We start from the raw sequence: 19,157 nt of genomic DNA, 5'->3' as shown, positions 1-19,157 counted from the left end.
GGGACACAAGCTCTCAGCTCACCTACAACCAAATGCCCCTTCTCCCTGAAACACACTGCCACCACCTGCACTCTCTAACAAGACCCAGTAATACGCTGTCAGTTCCCTAGCCACTCAGTCCAGAGCCTTGAGTAGCCTATCAAGACATAAAATCTAGACTTAGTTCAAGAACTTGTCCCCTGAAGTACAGCTGAATAGTCTTTCCTATTCAGTCTCACTGTGGAAATCTCCCCCTGGTGGATTTTAAGAGTATGGGTTTTCACAAGTAGAGTTAGGCCTCTCCAAGAAAGTAAAAGCTGAAGTATAACAGATGTGAAAATTGATTCTATTTGACTCTAAGACATTGTAGTTATTTTAAAACTGGCCTTTAAAAAAATAATTGTAGAAAGAAAATAAGGCAATTTGACTTTACATTATTTTTATAATCAAGTGAGAATACAGAATTTCTAATAGTTTCTACTTAAGTTACTATTCTTTAGTGTATTTGAGCATTTTAATGAACTAAACATGCCAATTTCTCAATTAGTGGTCAGAGCGTAATGTTTTAATCAGGGAAAAGCATATTACTTCTCCAATGACTCTGCCATCTGTCTGTCATCATCATGGCCATAGCTATCAGTCACACCAATGAAAGTTCAAAGGCATTGCCCTTAGGCCACCTACGATGTGCATATGCTTGCTCTAGGGCAGAGGCTCTCAGTATTTCACAGGGGTCACTAAGACCATCAGAAAACACAGAAATTTATGTTATTATTTATAACTGTGTCAAAATCACAGCTATAAAATATCCGAAAGTAATTTTATGATTGGGAGCCAACATAACATGACGAAGTGAATTAAAGGGCGGCAGCGTTAGGAAGGTTGAAAACTACTGCTCTAGGAGAATTCATTGTGTTGGCTGATTCTGTTTCAGGAGTGATACTTTATTATTATTATTATTATTATTATTATTATTATTATTATTATTATTATTATTACTATTACTATTACTATTATTATTATATTACTACTACTACTACTACTACTACTACTACTGGGAATACATCTTGGCTATGATTTGGTGGAGTGCAGATAAGACATTTCAATTCAGTTCTTGGTATTTTAGCTTCTCTCTGGTGTCTCAGCTAACTCATAACAAAATACACATTTGCTGGAGAAAGGGCAAAGATAAGACAAGAAATGAGAGCAAGAATTGGCTTTTTAAAAAAAAGCTATACGAGGTTCTCTTTCAAGAGCAAACAGGCAGCAAAGTCAGATACCTGAACCTAGGTGGTATGACGCTTTCTCTAGCAGTGAGCACCACAAATGCAGACATGAGAAATAGGTCAGTAGATAACGAATTTGCTTTGGAAGATACATTCTAATAGTCCATCAGTCTTACAATTCTTTAAAAAAGTCTGATAAGATTAATTTTTAGATTTATTCAATCTTCTAATTACAGGATTGTCTGTTACTGTTTGTGATTAGGGCAAACAAAGACAACTGTTGGAGTCTTTTGGAAATGCAGGAAACATGAGAGCTACTGAATTGTGCTGCTTATGTGATTTTTTGGCATAAGAAGACCTATCCTTTGATGGTGAGTTTCCTGAGAGATCAGACTTCAGCCGTGTGGCATTGTCATTCTTATTAGATGCTCTGCAGTAGACAGCTAAAGTCAAATCCAGGCTCTATGACCTTTCACCACATAACTTTGACCAGTTACTTAGCCTTTCTGGGTTGCCATCTACAAATTGGAGGCAGCCCATCAAAACATACACACAGTCTAGTAATAAGGGTTAGACTTTCCATTGCTGTGATAAAACACCATGACCAAAATAACTCGAGGGAGGAAAGGAAAGGGTCAATTTCTTTCTTTCTTTTTTTAAACATTTTTATTTTTTACATATATATTTATATTATTACACATATATACAATAAACTACCTATAGCAAGAAGAACATGACACAATCAGGAATTATATAAATGTTACCTTCTTAGTGTTTTGGCTATTTGTATTTGACATCCTTGAAGAAAAAAAGGTCTTTCCTATCTTGGTGCATCTAAAATACTGAATGCAAATCAATCTCCATCATATCTTGTCATTATCAACTTAAACCATCTATCTAGATCTAAAAACATCTTAATCTCTTAACAACTAAGCTTCATTGTAAAACTAAACTACCTGGTCTTCAACCCCATCAGAGACTTGAGAAGGAATAAAATTGATTACCTCAGTATGCCAGGAGTGCTAGTTAGTAGCTTTCCAAATGAGAAGATGACACAGACAGTTTGCTAATTGAACAATCACTCTATAGTGTTGAAGCATCATCTTCAGCCTTCTGGCCCAATATAACTGACAGACATATTTGTAAGGCAGGAACTATTGAGGACTTGCTTACTCTGTCTTGGCAGAGTTGGCTTTCATCTTATAACACTCAAGTCACAATCTTTCGCCAGAGGAACCCAGGGAAAGAACTAAACACAGGAATCTGGAGGTAAGAACTGAAGTAGAAGCCATTGAGGTACTTACTGACTTGCTCTCCGAGGGTTCTCAGCCTGATTTCTTTCTTTTCTTTTCTTTCTTTCTTTCTTTCTTTCTTTCTTTCTTTCTTTCTTCTTTCTTTCTTCTTAAAAATTTTCCTTTTTATTAGTTTTTTGTTAGATTTCATTATTCAGATTACATCCTGATTCTTAACTTCTCCCTTGTATCTTCCTGTTTCCCCCTCCCTCCCTCCCTCTTTTACCCTATTTCCCTCCCCTAGACCTGTGATAGAAGAGGACCTCCTCTCCCACCATATAATCATAGGCTGAGAAGCTTCTGTAAGACAGAAGACACTGTCAACAGGACAAAGCAACAGCCTACAGACTGGGAAAAGATCTTCACCAACCCTATATCTGACAAAGGTCTAATATCAAAAATATATAAAGAGCTCAAGAAATTAAACTCCACCAAACCATATAACCCAATTAAGAAATGGGACTCAGAATTAAACAGAGAATTCTCAACAGAGGAACATCGAATGGCTGAGAAACACCTAAAGAAATGCTCAACATCCTTAGTCATTAGAGAAATGCAAATCAAAACAACTCTGAGATTCCATTTTACACCCATCAAAATGGCTACGTTCAAAAACTCAAATGACAGTACATGCTGGCAAGGATGTGGAGAAAGGGGAACACTCCTTCATTGCTGGTGGGAATGCAAACTAGTATAGCCACTTTGGAAATCTATCTGGCACTTTCTTAGAAAACTGGGATTAGGGCTACCTCAAGATCCAGTTGTTTCACTCCTTGGAATATACCCAGAAGATGCTCCACCACACAACAAGGACATATGCTCAACCATGTTCATAGTGGCCTTATTCATAATAGCCAGAACCTGGAAGCAACCTAAATGTCCCTCAGTCGAAGGATGGATAAAAAAAAAAAAAACTGTAGTACATTTACACTATGGAATACTACTCAGCTATTAAAAACAAGGAAATCCTGAAATTTACAGACAAATGGGTAGAACTAGAAATGATCATCCTGAGTGAGTTAACCCAGACCTAATAAAACTCACATGGTATATACTCACTTATAATTAGACACTAGACCAAAAGGGATGTCCCCATGAAAGTCTTCACTTACCAGGAGATTGTGATAGATGCAGGGACTTCCTATTGGGAATCTAGATGAGGGAAATATGAGAGAATGGGGAAATAGAAGTATCCAGAGGGTCCTAAAAACCCACAAGAAGATCATCATGACAGGCAGATCTGGACCTGGGGGGTCTGCTCAACCTACTGCACCAACCAAGGACAGTACATGCAGTAAACATTGAACCCATATTCAGATCTAGCCAATGGTCAGGAAATCTTGAAATTTTCAGGCAAATGCACGGAACTAGAAATGATCATCCTGAGTGAGTTAACCCAGACCCAGAAAGATACATGTAGTATATACTCACTTATAATTCAATACTAGCCCAACATGGATGTCCTTTGAGAGTTTTCACTCAGCCAGGGATTGAAACAAATGCTAGGACTTGCTATTGGGACTCTAGCCTGCTTTCTTATACCATCTAGGACCTAGGGGATAGCACTGCATGCAGTGGGCTAGGCTCTCTCACATCAGTCACTAATCAAGGAGGCTTTCGCTGACATGGACTCTGTTACCTGCTTTTTGATCACTATCCCCTGTCAGGGCTGCCTCCCCAGGCAACAGGGGAAGAGGATGCACTTAGTCCTGATGTGACTTGATGTGCTGGGGTGGTCTGGTAGGAGGGGGCTCCCCTTTTCTGAGGAGTAGGGGAGAGGGCTAGGGGAAAAATGGAGGAAGGGTCAGACTGGGAGGAGAGAGGGGGCTATGATTGTGATGTAAAGTGAATTAGTTAATTAATTTTAAAAAAAGAAAATGCCCTATAGACTTACCTACAGACAATCGAGTGGAGGCATTATTTCATTTGTGGCACCTCTTCCCAAATAACTCTAACTTGTGTCAAGTTGGCAAACAACTAGCAGGGATAGATGCTGAAACTGTTCACAAAAGCCAAAGTTTGTTGGTGTTCACTTTCCTATGCTGACAGTATCAGTTTCAGACATTATTTTAAAATTCCTTACTAAATTGAACTGATTTCTCATTCAACTGAAACTCTTTGTCTCTGTCCAGTAGGAAAGAAGGCAGAGGTTAATTCTTCATTTCTTTGTCCTGTTTTTTTCCCTTTAATTGCATCTTCTCTATGTTAACTGTCTTCAGCTCTTGCAGAGGAATGAAAAGAACGTTGGTGGATGGCACAATTCTTCTCTGAGCCAAGGAGCTATTATCCTGTCTGTGCTGGCATCCTCTGGCTTTGATATACTCTCCTCTATTCCTCTGTGAGTCAGGAAACAGTCTCCTCTCCATCCCTTTTCCAATGTCCCCTTCTGCCTGCCTATATACCTATTCAACTCATGTGGTGATACACAAACTCCCCACCTTTTCAGGTCATGCTAGGAGCTGCCACTTGTCTTCCTGGAATGCTGGAGTTTCATCTAAGGTGAGGGAGGGGACCATGGCCTCTGTCTGCTCTCTCTGGGATCATCACCATTCTACCAATGAGTCTCTGGCTCGCTTTGTCTAGGTGAGAGCAAAACATCACGTTCTGGGTCTTCTCCCACCTTAGGAGGCACTGTCATGCTCTGGGGCTGATTTTTGGAAAGCCCCCTCACAACTCAATGGGAATAAAAGCAATGACTTCCATCTTCCTTCCTAGGAGAAAACCACAGTGCTTTCAAACTCTCTGTGACAAATAAATAGTTTGTCTTTCAGTCTTCCTTCCTGCTTTTATAGGTGGCATAGAGATGGAGAATGGGTGGGGAGATGTGGAATAACACCTGTGGAAGGCAAATGTTTTTCCAGCTATACAGATCAACCTAAAGGCATCACTGAAAATTAAGGCAGTGTTAGCCTGCCTGCTCTCAGGGACATAGCAGCTGCTTATGTCATGTCTCACTGCCACCAGGTAAACCAGGTGTGTGCTGCTTATGAAAGGAGCACCTGCCACCCCAGATGTCTGCCTTCTCTTTCTGCACAGGCCACCCCCTTTTTGCCCCCTCTCTCTGCCATCATGGCTCTGCTCCTCATCTGTCTGACTGTCTACATGTCCACTTGTCCAACTCTCTTCTCCAGGGCCTCACTCCCCCTTGCTCCCCGAATAAATCTCTTTTACACCACATCTGTTGGGTGGCATAATTTCTCAGAAGCACACCTTGACTCCAGCTTGCCAAGGATACTCCCCAGCTGCATTTTATCTCATGATAGTCAGGCTGTGTGTTTGTAACATTGACACAATTAGGTTGAATTGGTGAGCCTAGTGGTTAAGATGCTTTTAGAACAAGATAGATGTTTTAAGTTAGAAGAGATGAGATATGATAGCTATTGATCTTCATTCAGCAATTTTGACCCAACAAGACAGGAAAGCTGTTCACTTCAAGTTTGCCAAATACAAATGGCCATATCACTATGAATGTAACATTTATAATAATTCCTAATTGTCTTGTGGTTCTTCCTGCTGTATGTAGTTTTTATTCATGTGTAACAATATAAATGTATACATTAAAAAAGAAACATAATAAAAATATTTTTGATCCAGAGAAAAACTTGATTTTCTAAATTACTTTGGGTAGCTCAATAATTATGTTCCTGCTGTCTATACTTTATAGACATTAGTTTGTAATAGTTACATACTTTTATGATGCCTGGTACATGTCAATGTTCTAAACATATGTTATGTTTATTCTTTTCAAGTTCTCTAGCAAGAAGTTGCACAACTATCTTCAAGTTATGAGTGAAGACAGAGGGACCAACTGCACCTGATAAACAGATGGGAGCATGTAGCCTGACATTGCACCACAATACTTAAACACTTCCAGGTAATTTGCATTTCCTGTAGCTCTCTTGTGAGGTGGATGCTACAGACTCAAGGGGCCAGTTGGCTAGAGAGCTGAGTGAGCCCTTTAGTCTTCACTTCTGTTCCATCTACCACTTTCTGAATTTTGTTATTCAATTTGCATCATGATATGTTAATTTCTAGAATAAATTTGTTAGAGTTATTTTTACTGACAGTCAAAATAATTAAAGAGGAAATAAATCAGCAAATGCTTTGTTAAACAGGGCAGGCACTTATGTCCTCCAGTTTGGTTTGGTTTTTTTTTTTTAACATTTCTTTTTAAATCTTTCATCATGCTTACCTTATTTAAAAAGCAATGCATAATCATATCTGAGCAAATAGAAAAGCTCTATGAAAGGGAAGCTAAAGCACTCATGATCCAACTACCTAATGAAAAGCATTAATGGTATCTTTGTAACTGTCTTTCTGGGCCTGTACATATCTGGGAGGGGTGGGGCTGCTCGCATCTGTTGTTATGTGTCTGTTGCTTCCTATCTGAAGGAAGAGCAATAGCAGGGTTTAGAATGAGCCCTGCCAAGCTGATTGTCAGGAAAAGGCAGGCTGGTGTGGCTTCATTTCTCCAGCTCCTCACTGGCCTGTGTAGGTGCTGATGATTAAAGTTCTTCTGTTTATTTTGCCTGTTTCATTACCCTTCAGGTTATAAAATCAAGTGTACAAACTGTTAAATAAAACATACATGCCATTCTATATTCATTATGACCTAGGAGGACAAAGTCTAAAGTAGCCTCTTTAAGGGACTTGGTACACCTGCACCCATGTGATGTCAGTTTCCACCCTGGGCTCTGCCCTCTCCAGTAGGCACCCCCAAGTACCTTAGGGTAGACTTCCTAGCCTCCTGGTCACACTGAAGCCTCATCTGCATCAACATTTCCTGAGTTTCCACCACTTTATCTTGATTTGGACATAGTAGTTCTGGACCTACCATGGAGTCAGCTCACTCTGACCTTGGAAAAGAATATGAACTCTACAGGCGAGGGACCCTTGGATCAATATGAGTGCCATCTTAAATATAGTTTAGATGGGGAGGCTTCCAGGTTCAGATTGGAAGACTGCAGTCTTTCTGTAGTGCCTGGGAACTTCTTCTGCCTTTATGAGCAGATAAGTTATGAATCTTCTGTAGGAGATAGTAATTGAAACGAACCAACCATTACTATTTGTACCCAGAAGTATTTTTTAAATATGTATTATTATTTTATTGTATGAGTGTTTCCTTCACGTATGTCTGTGCACCATGTTGCTGGTGCCCGTGGAAGCCAGAAGAGGGCAGAGCCCCTGGGGTTACAGATGACTATAAGCACAAGGTGGGTGCTGAAAATTAAGCCCTAGTCCTTTACAAGAGCAACAAGTACTCTTAACTGCTAAAGCATCTCTCCAACTTGCCAGAGGTGTCTTTTAACTTATGACTACAGTGAAACAAATAAAGACAGGTGCAAGAGTGGAGACAGGGCCTCACTTCAATGTCAGCTACCTTTCTCATTCATCCCAGGGCCACCTGCCTAGAGATGCAATGGTTCAGTGCGAAGTGGGCCTTTCCAAATCAATTAGCAATCAAGAAAATACCGCCCCCCCCCAGACATGCCCACAGGTCAATATGATGGTGGCAAGTCCTCAGCTGAGGGTCATTCTTTCCAGGTGTGCCAAGTTAGCAAAAACTGGGTACTACTACGCTATGCCCGCAAGTGTCTGCACAGTAACCATGCAAAGGCAATACTGGCTAGAGCTGCCTCTCTCCCCTCTAGCATGTGTGGTCCTTTACTTTCAAATATTTTGGGCGCAGTAAAGCGTCACCTTCCTTCTTTTCTTTTTGGCCTAACCCTGTCAAATACGCCCACATTTACATCGTTCTACAGCACTCATATCTTTTTCCGTAGACATATTGTTAAATGCAACTACAATACTGTGTATCTACTTGTTTGCTTTTCCTTCTTCATAACCTTTTTGTCACTGTATTTCTAGTAACTCACATAGTGCCTGACACCTAGTGGGCATTCGATGACTTTTTTTTAAATATCAATGAATCAATTATTAAGTTATATTTACAAATATATTATTCATACTTAATGGAATTTAGGAATTAATTTTTAGTTACTTCTAACATAGAAATGGGGACAAAAATATGAACGCAACCAGTGAAACTATGAAATTAAGTCTGTTCTGCACTAGTCTGAATTTTGTGTCCATAAAAACATCAAAATATAAAAAATAATTTAGTACAAGAAGCCAGGTCCTAGACCAAGGGGCACAAGCTATCAAAACTTGGCTGACCTAGGCAGTAAACAAAAAGCTGTTTTTCTCATTTAGCCAGGTGACTGCCCTGGGCTTTCCTGTCTTCTGGCCTAGCTCTGGATGAGGAGGGAGTAAGATTGTCCTGGGAGCTGCTTAGTCTTATCATGCTATGCTGTGTGGGAAAGCAGAGCACAGGCGGGGCCTTGACATGGCTGACAGAAGCTGGCCCACACTCCTGTTGTAACATATTGAAGACAGGAACCAGAAGAGTGCTTCCAATGCAAGTTTCCTTCCGCAAAACTGGGTTTTCCTCCAAACCCAGCCCTTCGCCAAGCATTGTGCTCTTTCATGTAACTGGGGAATATGATTGACACATGTGGCCTGCTCCAAGCAAACCGCCATTTCTTAAAGAACAGGTGAGTGGCTGTAAGTATTTAAGTGCTCTGAGAAAGAATCAAACAGCATTCGCAGTATCAAAAGAAATAAGAATGTGGCTTTGTTACTTTGAAAGCATTTTTCTTTTGTGATTGCCACCAAGGGAGAAAAATGACAAATAATAAAAAAGGAAAGGTTTGAATAAAATTGTTTGAAACTAATGCTGCCCATTGTAAAATCCTTAAATAACAAAAGCTTTATTACATGAAAAAAAATGTATTGCTTGTAAGGGCTATTCAAAGTAATGCAGGTGGCATGTGGCTATTTCTATTCCATTATTTATCCATTAATAATAATGAATACTTCCCTGTATGTGCTGAGGTGTGTTCTTAGAAACATTATTTGGCAACACAGAGTCCACAGGGAAGAATGTGAACTGTTACACCTTCTGTGTCTTTTCTGAAAGCACAAAAGAGACTCTCTCTCTCTCTGCCATCCTGATTCACAGAAGAGGCAATAGAAAACTCAGCAGGCTGAGTGAGTTTGCTAAGACTGGTGGTGAACTGCACCTCAGGCTGCCCTGGCTTCTGGGAAGTGACTGTGCATCCCTGGGAGATGAAGTCTGGGGATGCTACTTACCAGATAGCCAGCTTGTACCCTAGTAGCTTTCTTATTAGACTGGCATCTCATTAACTGCTTCATGGCAGATGGTCCCCTGAATGCTACATACTCTGCTTTAGGCCATATTGCTGAGTGGTGCTCACCCCTTACACTCAGCTTGCTCCCATCTGCCCAGACAGGTGTTTGCAAACATGACTGAGTATTTGAGTATGAACTGTGCTTCAGGAAGTACCTTTGCCCCTGGAATGGTGTAGAACCATGATTTCAACTGAAAATACCACATTAGCTATTTTTCTTTGGACAGATGCAGAGTTTGAGCTTCTGATAATTACTATTTCACCAAACCAACTGAGACTCAGGACTGCAATTAAAAAGAAATGATCTTCCATGTATAATGGCTTTCACACTGCATGATACTATTAAATAACCATCATTAACCACTAAAGCATGTACTGCTCCTTTCCCAGATCCTTTTCTCTGCCAAAAAATTTAAGACCAAGAATGATCAACGAATGAATCATCAGCATTATAATTGTTGATGTAAGACATGCAAATCGAAGATTTTCAGAATGATTTAGATGTATGAGGAATTGTTAATGGTGGTGATATTACCCAGACATTGACATCCTTCTTCTAAAGACCCACACTAACTTATCTCTAATTGATGAGCCAGTACAGAAAAAGGAAGTATCTTAAAGATAAAGAACAAGGAGGTTTGGGGTAATTTCCTGAGTATTGTGCTAGGTTCTGGGAACAGAAAGTTTAATAAAACACCTTCTTTTCTCAAAAAGCTTCTATAACAAGGCACAGACAAATAGACACCCCCCCACAGTATGATGTGATAGATTTAATAATTAAATGTGTACCAGTTACAAGACCCCACATGGGAGCTTAGCTTGCAGGGGAAAGTTATAATAACAGAAGAAAAAGAGTCTACTTGAGAACCTACAACTTCCTGCTTGGGCCTCTTCATTTTTATCTTCCTAAAAAAAAAAATCATCCTTTTCTTCCCATTGTTGATGTTTGTAACATGAAAGAGGCACAGGAAAAAATGGTCACCAAAGACAGCAGAGCTTGAGGATGAGCCACTGTTCGAGGATTTAGGCATATCAGTTACAATATGAGACAAAAAGGCTCTAAGGTCCTGACTTCACATCACATTGCTCAGTCCAGAAGTATGACTTGTTGTATCTGCTTGTGGGATAGAGGGAGTCACAGATACATAAGACACACATGACCAAGGGGATTTGATAAAATAGCATGACTTACATCCAGCTCAAACACTCTTTCTATTGAAGTACAATTCATATAGAATTCTCAATGTTGACATTTAAGTGTGTCACACAAGGGGGTGTGATATAGTCACACTGTTGTAAAGCTACCACTATTGTTAAATTCTAAAACACTTTTCTTGTCCCAAAAGAAACTTTATGCCCACCAAGTAGTCCACTTCCCATTTTTTTTTCCTCCTCCAGCCACTGACAGCCATTAATCTACTTTCTGTCTCTATATGTTTGCCTCTTCTAGACTAGTCATATAAAATGGACCAACTAATCATTGCCTTTTGAGCCTGGCTTCTTTTATTTTTTAAAATGTCTTCAAAGTTCATCAGTATCGTAGCATATTGTCAGCACTTTATTCCTTTTAAAGAACCAGTAATAGGGGCTGGAGAGATAGCTCAGCTGTTAAAGGCTAGGCTCACAACCAAAAATATAGGAACCAGTAATAGTCTTCTGATTAATGTACCATATTTTTGTCTACACATTCATCAATTCGTAGATATTTGGGTTCTTTCTCTTTTTATATTTACCCTCACCCCCACACATACTTGGTTTCAATTTCAAGTTGTAAATAACAGAGCTAGAAATATGGGTCATAATGTTTTTTAATTTCATCAAACTTGTAAGATACATGTCATGATTTTATTTCTAAGAGTATGTATGAAGGACCAAATTTTCCACCTCCTTGTTCACATTAATTTTTTTCTTTAAAAATTATTATTGTCTATCCTATTGTCAAACTCTTTTATTAATAAATAGCACATCATCAAAACTTCCTCAAAATCAGAGATATACTTGTCTGCTTTTCTTCATTTGTGAGGTCATGACTGAATGCAGTTTTTCTTCCAAGATAACTTGCAAAGTGAATATAATGAAATTCTGACAACAAAGCTGCCTTTTATAAACTCCTACCCCTGCCCTAGCCACCATGATCAAAGCCAATGCCTCTAAATGATGACCTTTGAAAAACCATCCCAGAAATACTGCCAGGTGCCTTCCTTAGTCAGTGGTTGGCAAAGACACTGAAGCTACAGCCAGGGTTGGCAAGGAAAACACTCCTCTTAGACAAATCTTAGCTTTGTTTTTAAAACCCAATGACCATTCCCTACCCCCTCCTATATGTGCTGTTTGTTTGTTTGTTTATTTATAGAAACATAGCTACACTTCCCTTCTCATTCCACTTCAGGTAAGGCGGTTTGTTTAGGTAAAGCAATGTATCAAACAGCCCCAGTCCTATCAAATTTAGAATTCCACTCTAACATTTTTTTTTCTCATGAATAATTCAGCATCTGTTGCACACTCCTGGGGAGTCTGTAGCCATTGATTTTAATCTGACTGCCGACAGGGACACTACACTGAGTCTCTCCCTTCTCACAGCACTTAGTTTTGGAAACCGAAGCACCCATGTGTAAGCAATTGCTGAGAACCAGCAGCAAGCCGCTAAGTATCCATGCTTTACTTTTAATGTGCTGTCCAGTTTTGCATTCTAGACTGTCTGGTAGAACAGGCTCTGTGAGTTTAGTTCTAAATTTGCTCTCTCTTGGTGGACATGTGAGAGGGAGCTTAGAAAGATAAGCAAGGCTCCAGAGTGAACACTGGACTACAGTGGGCCAGTCTTCCTGGGACTTGGCATGCTTCAGGCAAAGACTTGGCAAAGATTTCCTGGAAATAAGGAGCATCCATGAAAAGTAATAAAGGGCTTGAATCTTTGGACTCAGACCGACTACAAGGCCAAATAGACCCTAGGTTCCGAATCCTGGGAAATCCCAGGGTCACTTAAAAATCTACATCCATTTTTTTTTTCAAGTAGAAGCCTGCAGTTTCGACATGAAGTTGGTGAGCTTTGGGCATGCCTTCCAGCTTTCGTACTCATGCCTTAATGATTTTAGGGCTTGGACCAGAAAGGGCTCACACCTCAAGTCCCTAGTATCCCTTAGTATTCCACAGGGCAAAGCCTGAATGCCTTGCCACTGATCCCAGGCTTGATGACAGTCTCATCATTTGCGCAGCCAGCACACGTGGATTTAGAACTGGCATGCTTCCTGTCCAGACCTTGGCGCTCTCCAACTCCATCCTCCGCCCCGCCAACTCTCCAGGGTACAAAGTACAGCAGGACGCGCGCGGGAGCAGCTGTTCCTAGCCCTGCAGCCTAATCTTTCCCTAGTGAACACCTACATGGATTTCCAATACCGCGCCTGGCAGGTTTTGCAGGGAGTGCCAGCCTCCTCCTGAGCTCCCTGCCCTGCGCCCTGGTTTCTGCAGTCGATATTCCTGAGGGAGGTGGAGGGAGCTCCGGCCACTTACAAGCTTTGCTAGAGAGTTGTAATGGTTCACTCAGTTTCCCTGAACACTCCCTGACGCAGAGGGGAGGGCGACGGACGGATGTTGTAACTCAGCGTCACTCACCTAATACACCACTGTGGTCCTCGGTGCTAATACTGCCGTTGTCTTAAGTCTGGTTTCCACCACTCAGTGTTTGCATGGGCACTTGTGCAGCGCCCAGCCCCAAAGGGAGTTGGATCTCGCAAAAACAAACGTCAGAGCGCCGCCAGACCTCACAAGCACTTTGCAAGGGCCATCTGGAAACCTCCACTTTGGGATCAGAAGGCCTGAAATCTCTCGCTGCAGGTTTGAAGGAAAAAGGAGGTGGGTGTTTAGGGTCCTGGGGAGCGGCTGGGGATAGGTGGGGCTGCCACCATCACCAGAACAGAGTAGCCAGAGAAGGAAATGAAGGTGAACTACAGACACACATGTCTGGGCTTTGCTTATTATGCCTACTTAGAGTAAGAGTGGGTTGGAATAAGACAAAATCTGCGTTCTTGGCTGGCACCTACCTTTTAGGAAGGTAGAGAAACTTCTAAGGTCCGTCCTAGGAATGCCTGAAGATGTGAAAGAAATCCGAAGCAGTCATTGAGTTGAGTCTAGAGGGGACTGGAAATGGGGGGGGGGGAGAGAAACGGTGTGGGGGGGACGATAAACCACCTATGTGCCTCCCGCCCCCCTTTTTTTCGTAGCTGCTGACGCGATGGTGCTGCTTATTAATCATTCACCAGTCCAGAGCTGCTCCACTTAATGGCTGTGCCGCGCTGGGCTCTAGACTCTAGGATACTCCTCCCCACGTTCCAGTGTGCCCAAGACCCCCAGAGCAGCAAGAGGCAGCGCTCAAGCAGCCGCTGAGTGATGCGCCGAGCAGCCTCCGTAGGTGCCTGCCGCGCTCGCCGCAGCTGCTGCGCTCAGCCAGGAGGCGCCAGGCGGCGGTGAGCAGTGAGCTTGGAGCCTTGAGCTTAGGGAGGGCGCAGACAACAAGGGCGCAAGGTGAGCGCCCCAGCCAGCATCCTCACAGGCACCCTTCAGCTGGGATGTTCCCCAATGGCACCGCCTCCTCCCCCTCCTCTTCTCCTAGCCCCAGCCCAGGCAGCTGCGGGGAAGGTGCCTGCAGCAGGGGTCCGGGGGCTGGAGCTACGGACGGCATGGAGGAGCCCGGACGAAACGCTTCCCAGAACGGGACCCTAAGCGAGGGCCAGGGTAGCGCCATTCTCATCTCTTTCATCTACTCTGTGGTATGCTTGGTGGGACTGTGTGGGAACTCCATGGTCATCTATGTGATCCTGCGCTACGCCAAGATGAAGACCGCAACTAACATCTATATTCTAAATCTGGCCATTGCTGACGAGCTGCTCATGCTCAGCGTGCCCTTTCTGGTCACTTCCACGTTGTTGCACCACTGGCCCTTCGGTGCGCTACTTTGCCGCCTGGTACTCAGTGTGGACGCGGTCAACATGTTCACTAGCATCTACTGTCTGACTGTGCTTAGTGTGGACCGTTATGTGGCTGTGGTGCACCCGATCAAGGCAGCGCGCTACCGTCGGCCCACTGTGGCCAAGGTAGTGAACCTGGGCGTGTGGGTGCTGTCGCTACTGGTTATCTTGCCCATAGTGGTCTTCTCACGCACCGCAGCCAACAGCGACGGCACAGTGGCCTGCAACATGCTCATGCCTGAGCCCGCCCAGCGCTGGTTGGTGGGCTTCGTCTTATATACATTTCTCATGGGCTTCCTGCTGCCTGTTGGGGCCATCTGCCTGTGTTACGTGCTCATCATTGCTAAGATGCGCATGGTGGCCCTCAAGGCCGGCTGGCAGCAGCGCAAGCGCTCAGAGCGCAAGATCACTCTAATGGTGATGATGGTGGTGATGGTGTTTGTCATCTGCTGGATGCCTTTCTATGTCGTACAGCTGGTCAACGTGTTCGCTGAGCAAGACGACGCCACCGTGAGCCAGTTGTCTGTCATCCTCGGCTATGCCAACAGCTGTGCCAACCCCATCCTCTACGGCTTCCTATCAGACAACTTCAAGCGCTCTTTCCAGCGCATCCTGTGCCTCAGTTGGATGGACAACGCTGCGGAGGAGCCAGTCGACTACTACGCCACTGCCCTGAAGAGTAGAGCCTACAGCGTGGAGGACTTACAGCCTGAGAATCTGGAGTCTGGAGGCGTTTTCCGTAATGGCACCTGCGCTTCCAGGATCAGCACGCTCTGAGGCCCAGCATTGCCCGGAGAGAAAAGGAGTGGTCAGAAACCGGGAGGGAGGAAGCAGGTGTGAGCGAATGGTAGTGGGGCACCAGGTGCGCTGGTAGTAGTTCGTGGCAGCGATGCAGCGCGCCTGGTTGACTGGACCCAGGAACGCTCTGTGATTAAGGTAAAAGGGAGAGATTTGCCCGTCAACTGAGGAGGCTTTGGGGCCATCTCCTCAGCCTTTCCTTTTTCCCCCACACAACGCTTGCTATTCTGAACAACTCTGTTCTCTTAATCCCGCAACTTCGATCTCCCTCCCAGTTCTGCTAGTACAAACTACAACTTAAACGTTGCCAACTCAGTCTGACCCTTCCCTTCTCAAGCCGGTATTTCTGTTTCTTTAAGCTGAGCCACGGTTACCGCCACGTGTTTCATTGGGCTGAGTCCCCACCTTGTGCTCAACCCTGGCCAGACTCTTCTCAAGAGTGGCTGTCAGATTGTCCCCAATCACCACTCTCCTTTTACACAGCCTTACTTTCAAGAAAGCCTAGCTTGAGGAGGACCAGGCAACTGGTCTTTTCTACTCTCAAGGAAGGCACATCTTTCCCTGGGGCCTTCCTCCGCTCCACCCTATCCAGAGCAGAGCTAGGTGCTTAAGAAAAGGTCCTGCGCCCACCCACCCCGACCCCTCGCACCCTCGACTTGGTATAGCCCCGCCCACATCCTCCTTTGGAGCAAAAAAAAAAAAAAAAGGAGCTGAGAGCTAACAGAAGGACAAGTTTGTAAGATTCCTGGGTTGCGGATGTGGGTGCCATAGAAGCCACTTTCCCATAGAGCTCAGGACTTGAGCACTGGGTTCCGAGAGTCGCAGCGAGAGGCGCTCCTGGCTGGTGAATGAGTTAGGCACCCTGGCGGGTGGACCCGAATTGCAGCTGCAGTTCTTCTTGGTTTCCTCCTTATAATAACAAAAGATTCCATTTCCTCCTGCGCTAGTGTGAATTGCAGGTCCAGCTCAGGCTGCTGGGACAAACTGCCAAGCCTTTGCCAAAGGCTTTGCCCCTTGCTGCAGCCTGTCTGGTCCCTGAAGTTTTCTGCCTTTCAAGCGGTGCCTAATAAGTTATTTCTTGTTTAACATATTTATTTATTTATTTGTGGTGTTGAAAAAAAAAAGGTGAGTTTCTGCTCTCTTCTTCTCTAGTTGTCTAACAGGGCTCTTGCGAGTCCTGGGGGTTTGGGGGTGTGGAACGGACCTGAATGGAGAAAAGTTCCCTCCTCACCCTGAGGCCCCCTCAAAATTTCCCTCTCTAGGATTCTATAAGCCTTTCTTCAACCCTTTTTGTTTTTGCTCGTGTCCAGTGAAGTTTGGAGATTTTTTAAAATAAAATTTTATTGTAGTGTTTTGTCTTATTAAAATAAATGACAATTTGGGTTAACTTTTGTCAGTGCAGAAGGAAAGTCCTGAATTCCTGGCATCCTAGGAAACACAGGGGGAAATCACACTGTCTATGGTGTGTGTGTGGGTGTGTGTTGCTATGCACAAATCACACACATACACATATATATGTATATACACACATGTATATATGTGTGTGTATATGTGTATGTGTGTATATATATATACACACATACATACAGAGAGGCAGAGAGAGAGAGAGAGAGAGAGAGAGAGAGAGAGAGAGAGAGAGAGAGAGATTTGTTAATTTTGACCAACTGTCACAAGTCCATGAAACAATTACAAAGGCAGCCACAAAATGACTGGTGTGACTCGAGCTGGGACATTTTCAGTTTCAGGTACAAGTAGCATTCAAACATGGATCTGAGAAATGTCATTCAGAGACGTGAATATTGCTGAGGTGATCTTACATATACCCAGCAAACATAGTCACTTCTGTTGAGGAATGGAAGTGAAATAATTGTGTCTGCATTTACTAACTACAGTGGAAATCATTTCATTCGTTTATGTTTCCTGTATTGTTTGGTATGCTGGCTTGTTCACATGAGAGGCACTGAAAGGATATCTTGGTGGGTTGTGTAAGTAAGCCAGTGACTATGGGTGGTCCTGGAGTCATGACAGACAATGGTTCGATGCACTATTGAAAAAGATGCTTTGTGCACGTTTGCTTCAAGAACATTATGCTTTTCTAAAAGCAGGAACCAAGAGGAGTTAAATTGTCTCGTATGTTTTGTTTGAACAAATGAACAAATATGCTTTCAATCATAAGCCAGAAAGTTTAGATCTTTTGCTAAGAATAGTAAATAAATATAATTACTCTTCTGTTAAATAGATTTTTTCCAATCATTAAAATCAGTGAACTTTACAAATAGAAGTCTCCATCAATATCATCTCAACAGGATACAAATGTAGTGCTCTTAATCTGTAATAGTAATTTGAATAAACAGATGTATTATGCTGTTGCAACTTGTCTGGCCTCTATTTGAATCTTACCATCTCAAGGGGTTATTTGAACACACAGATATGATTGACACACTTAGCTTTTATGAAAAGCTCAAATTAACTTTGAAAAATTTAAAGATTGTATTTATCCTTTTAATTATTTTCTTTAAAATGGGAGTCCATGTATGTGTGTGTTTGCGTGCGCACGCGCAAGTGCTCACCTGCACTAGACAGGGAGGAAAGGAGTATATGGAGGAGGCTGGGGAGGAGAAGGAACAAAAGACAGAAGCAATAACAACTGTTGACTGAGTTTTAACAGGAAGCAATGGCCTGGGTTACACTCTGTTGTGACCACACTAACCAGACAATGCCTCTGTTTTTCACAGATTAGATTACTGCCTGACCTCACTTATGACCTCAGATTTTGTTGTGGAGCTAAGTAACTGCTAATTCACATCAAACAGATGATAACCAGAGGGAGGAATATCCCTTAAAGTGTTGAAAGGGTAGTGTGGAAAAGAAATAGAAACAGCAGGTTTTGAGGGAAGGAGGGCACATTTTCTGCCTTGCTCAGTTTGGGCATTTTCATTCTGGAGGCTGTTACAAGGTTGGTGGGGATACTTTTTTTTTTTTTAAGCAGGCTGCATGTTTTTATAGCAACTGTATTTTCACAGAAAAATGAATGAAAGTGATATCCCTCGGGCAATTTGAAATCAGTATTTCTACTAGGATAGTGATTGAAGACTTCAAATGTTCTATAACCCCAGCTTCTTACAGTTATAGACATTATCTCCAAATAACTAAGGATAACAGTACTTTTATATTTTCACTGTTTCTCAAAGTCATAGCAAGGTAGCAAATGTGAAGTTAAGTTTACGACTTAGATCTGTGATGTTGTTTGTTTAGTGCTGGGCCTTGTGTCCAGGTACAGTACATGTAGCTCAGGTATTTTTGTTTGTTTTTGTTTGTTTGTTTGAGCTACTCTATACATTGTTCCAAAAACCCTTCCAACTGGTCAACTGGGAGAAAAGAGACCAGTGAGCCTTTCTCCTTTGCTCCTGTGGATGCTTGCTACCTGCCTGCAGTTAGGTGACGTCTGCCACTCTAGAGCTTGGCATCCTACATCTCATCTGGACCAGCCTCTCAGATTCCAGTGGGCTGAAGATCCTGGGGTTGCCATGGCTCTCACACTGATGGTGCAGCCTGTGCAGAGTCCGACACCCTGCCACTGCAGCCCCTGGGTCAGCAGTTTAGGGGGGAGCTAGGGCAGCTGGTACTACACATCCTCCATGATCACCTTGGTCTGGTCCTGTGTCCCTCTGCCCATCACTGCCTCAGATC

General features: G+C 42.9%; 2 protein-coding genes across 2 annotated transcripts in view; one reads left to right on the top strand and one right to left on the bottom strand.

The window, feature by feature from the left end:
* LOC311602961 (uncharacterized protein) overlaps positions 1–13,823 on the bottom strand; it is a 70,828-nt gene extending 57,005 nt beyond the window's left edge. The window contains exons 1-2 of the mRNA XM_084791643.1: positions 13,746–13,823; positions 13,318–13,600 (exon numbers count right to left, since the gene is read on the bottom strand). The gene's annotated coding sequence lies outside the window, so the exon portion shown is untranslated. The remainder of the gene's footprint in view (positions 1–13,317; positions 13,601–13,745) is intronic.
* An 85-nt stretch (positions 13,824–13,908) lies between these two features.
* Positions 13,909–17,836, top strand: SSTR1 (somatostatin receptor 1). The gene has a single exon (XM_084791642.1). It carries the CDS (start codon positions 14,271–14,273, stop codon positions 15,444–15,446), a length of 1,176 nt encoding a protein of 391 aa, XP_084647768.1. The 5' UTR covers positions 13,909–14,270; the 3' UTR covers positions 15,447–17,836.
* The last annotated feature ends 1,321 nt before the right edge of the window (positions 17,837–19,157 follow it).

Source organism: Acomys minous (genome assembly GCF_964271855.1).
Source record: "Acomys minous genome assembly, chromosome: 8".
In the NCBI taxonomy this organism is placed as follows: domain Eukaryota; kingdom Metazoa; phylum Chordata; class Mammalia; order Rodentia; family Muridae; genus Acomys; species Acomys minous.
Note: the sequence above shows the minus strand (reverse complement) of the source record. Positions and strands in the feature narration are given on the sequence as shown.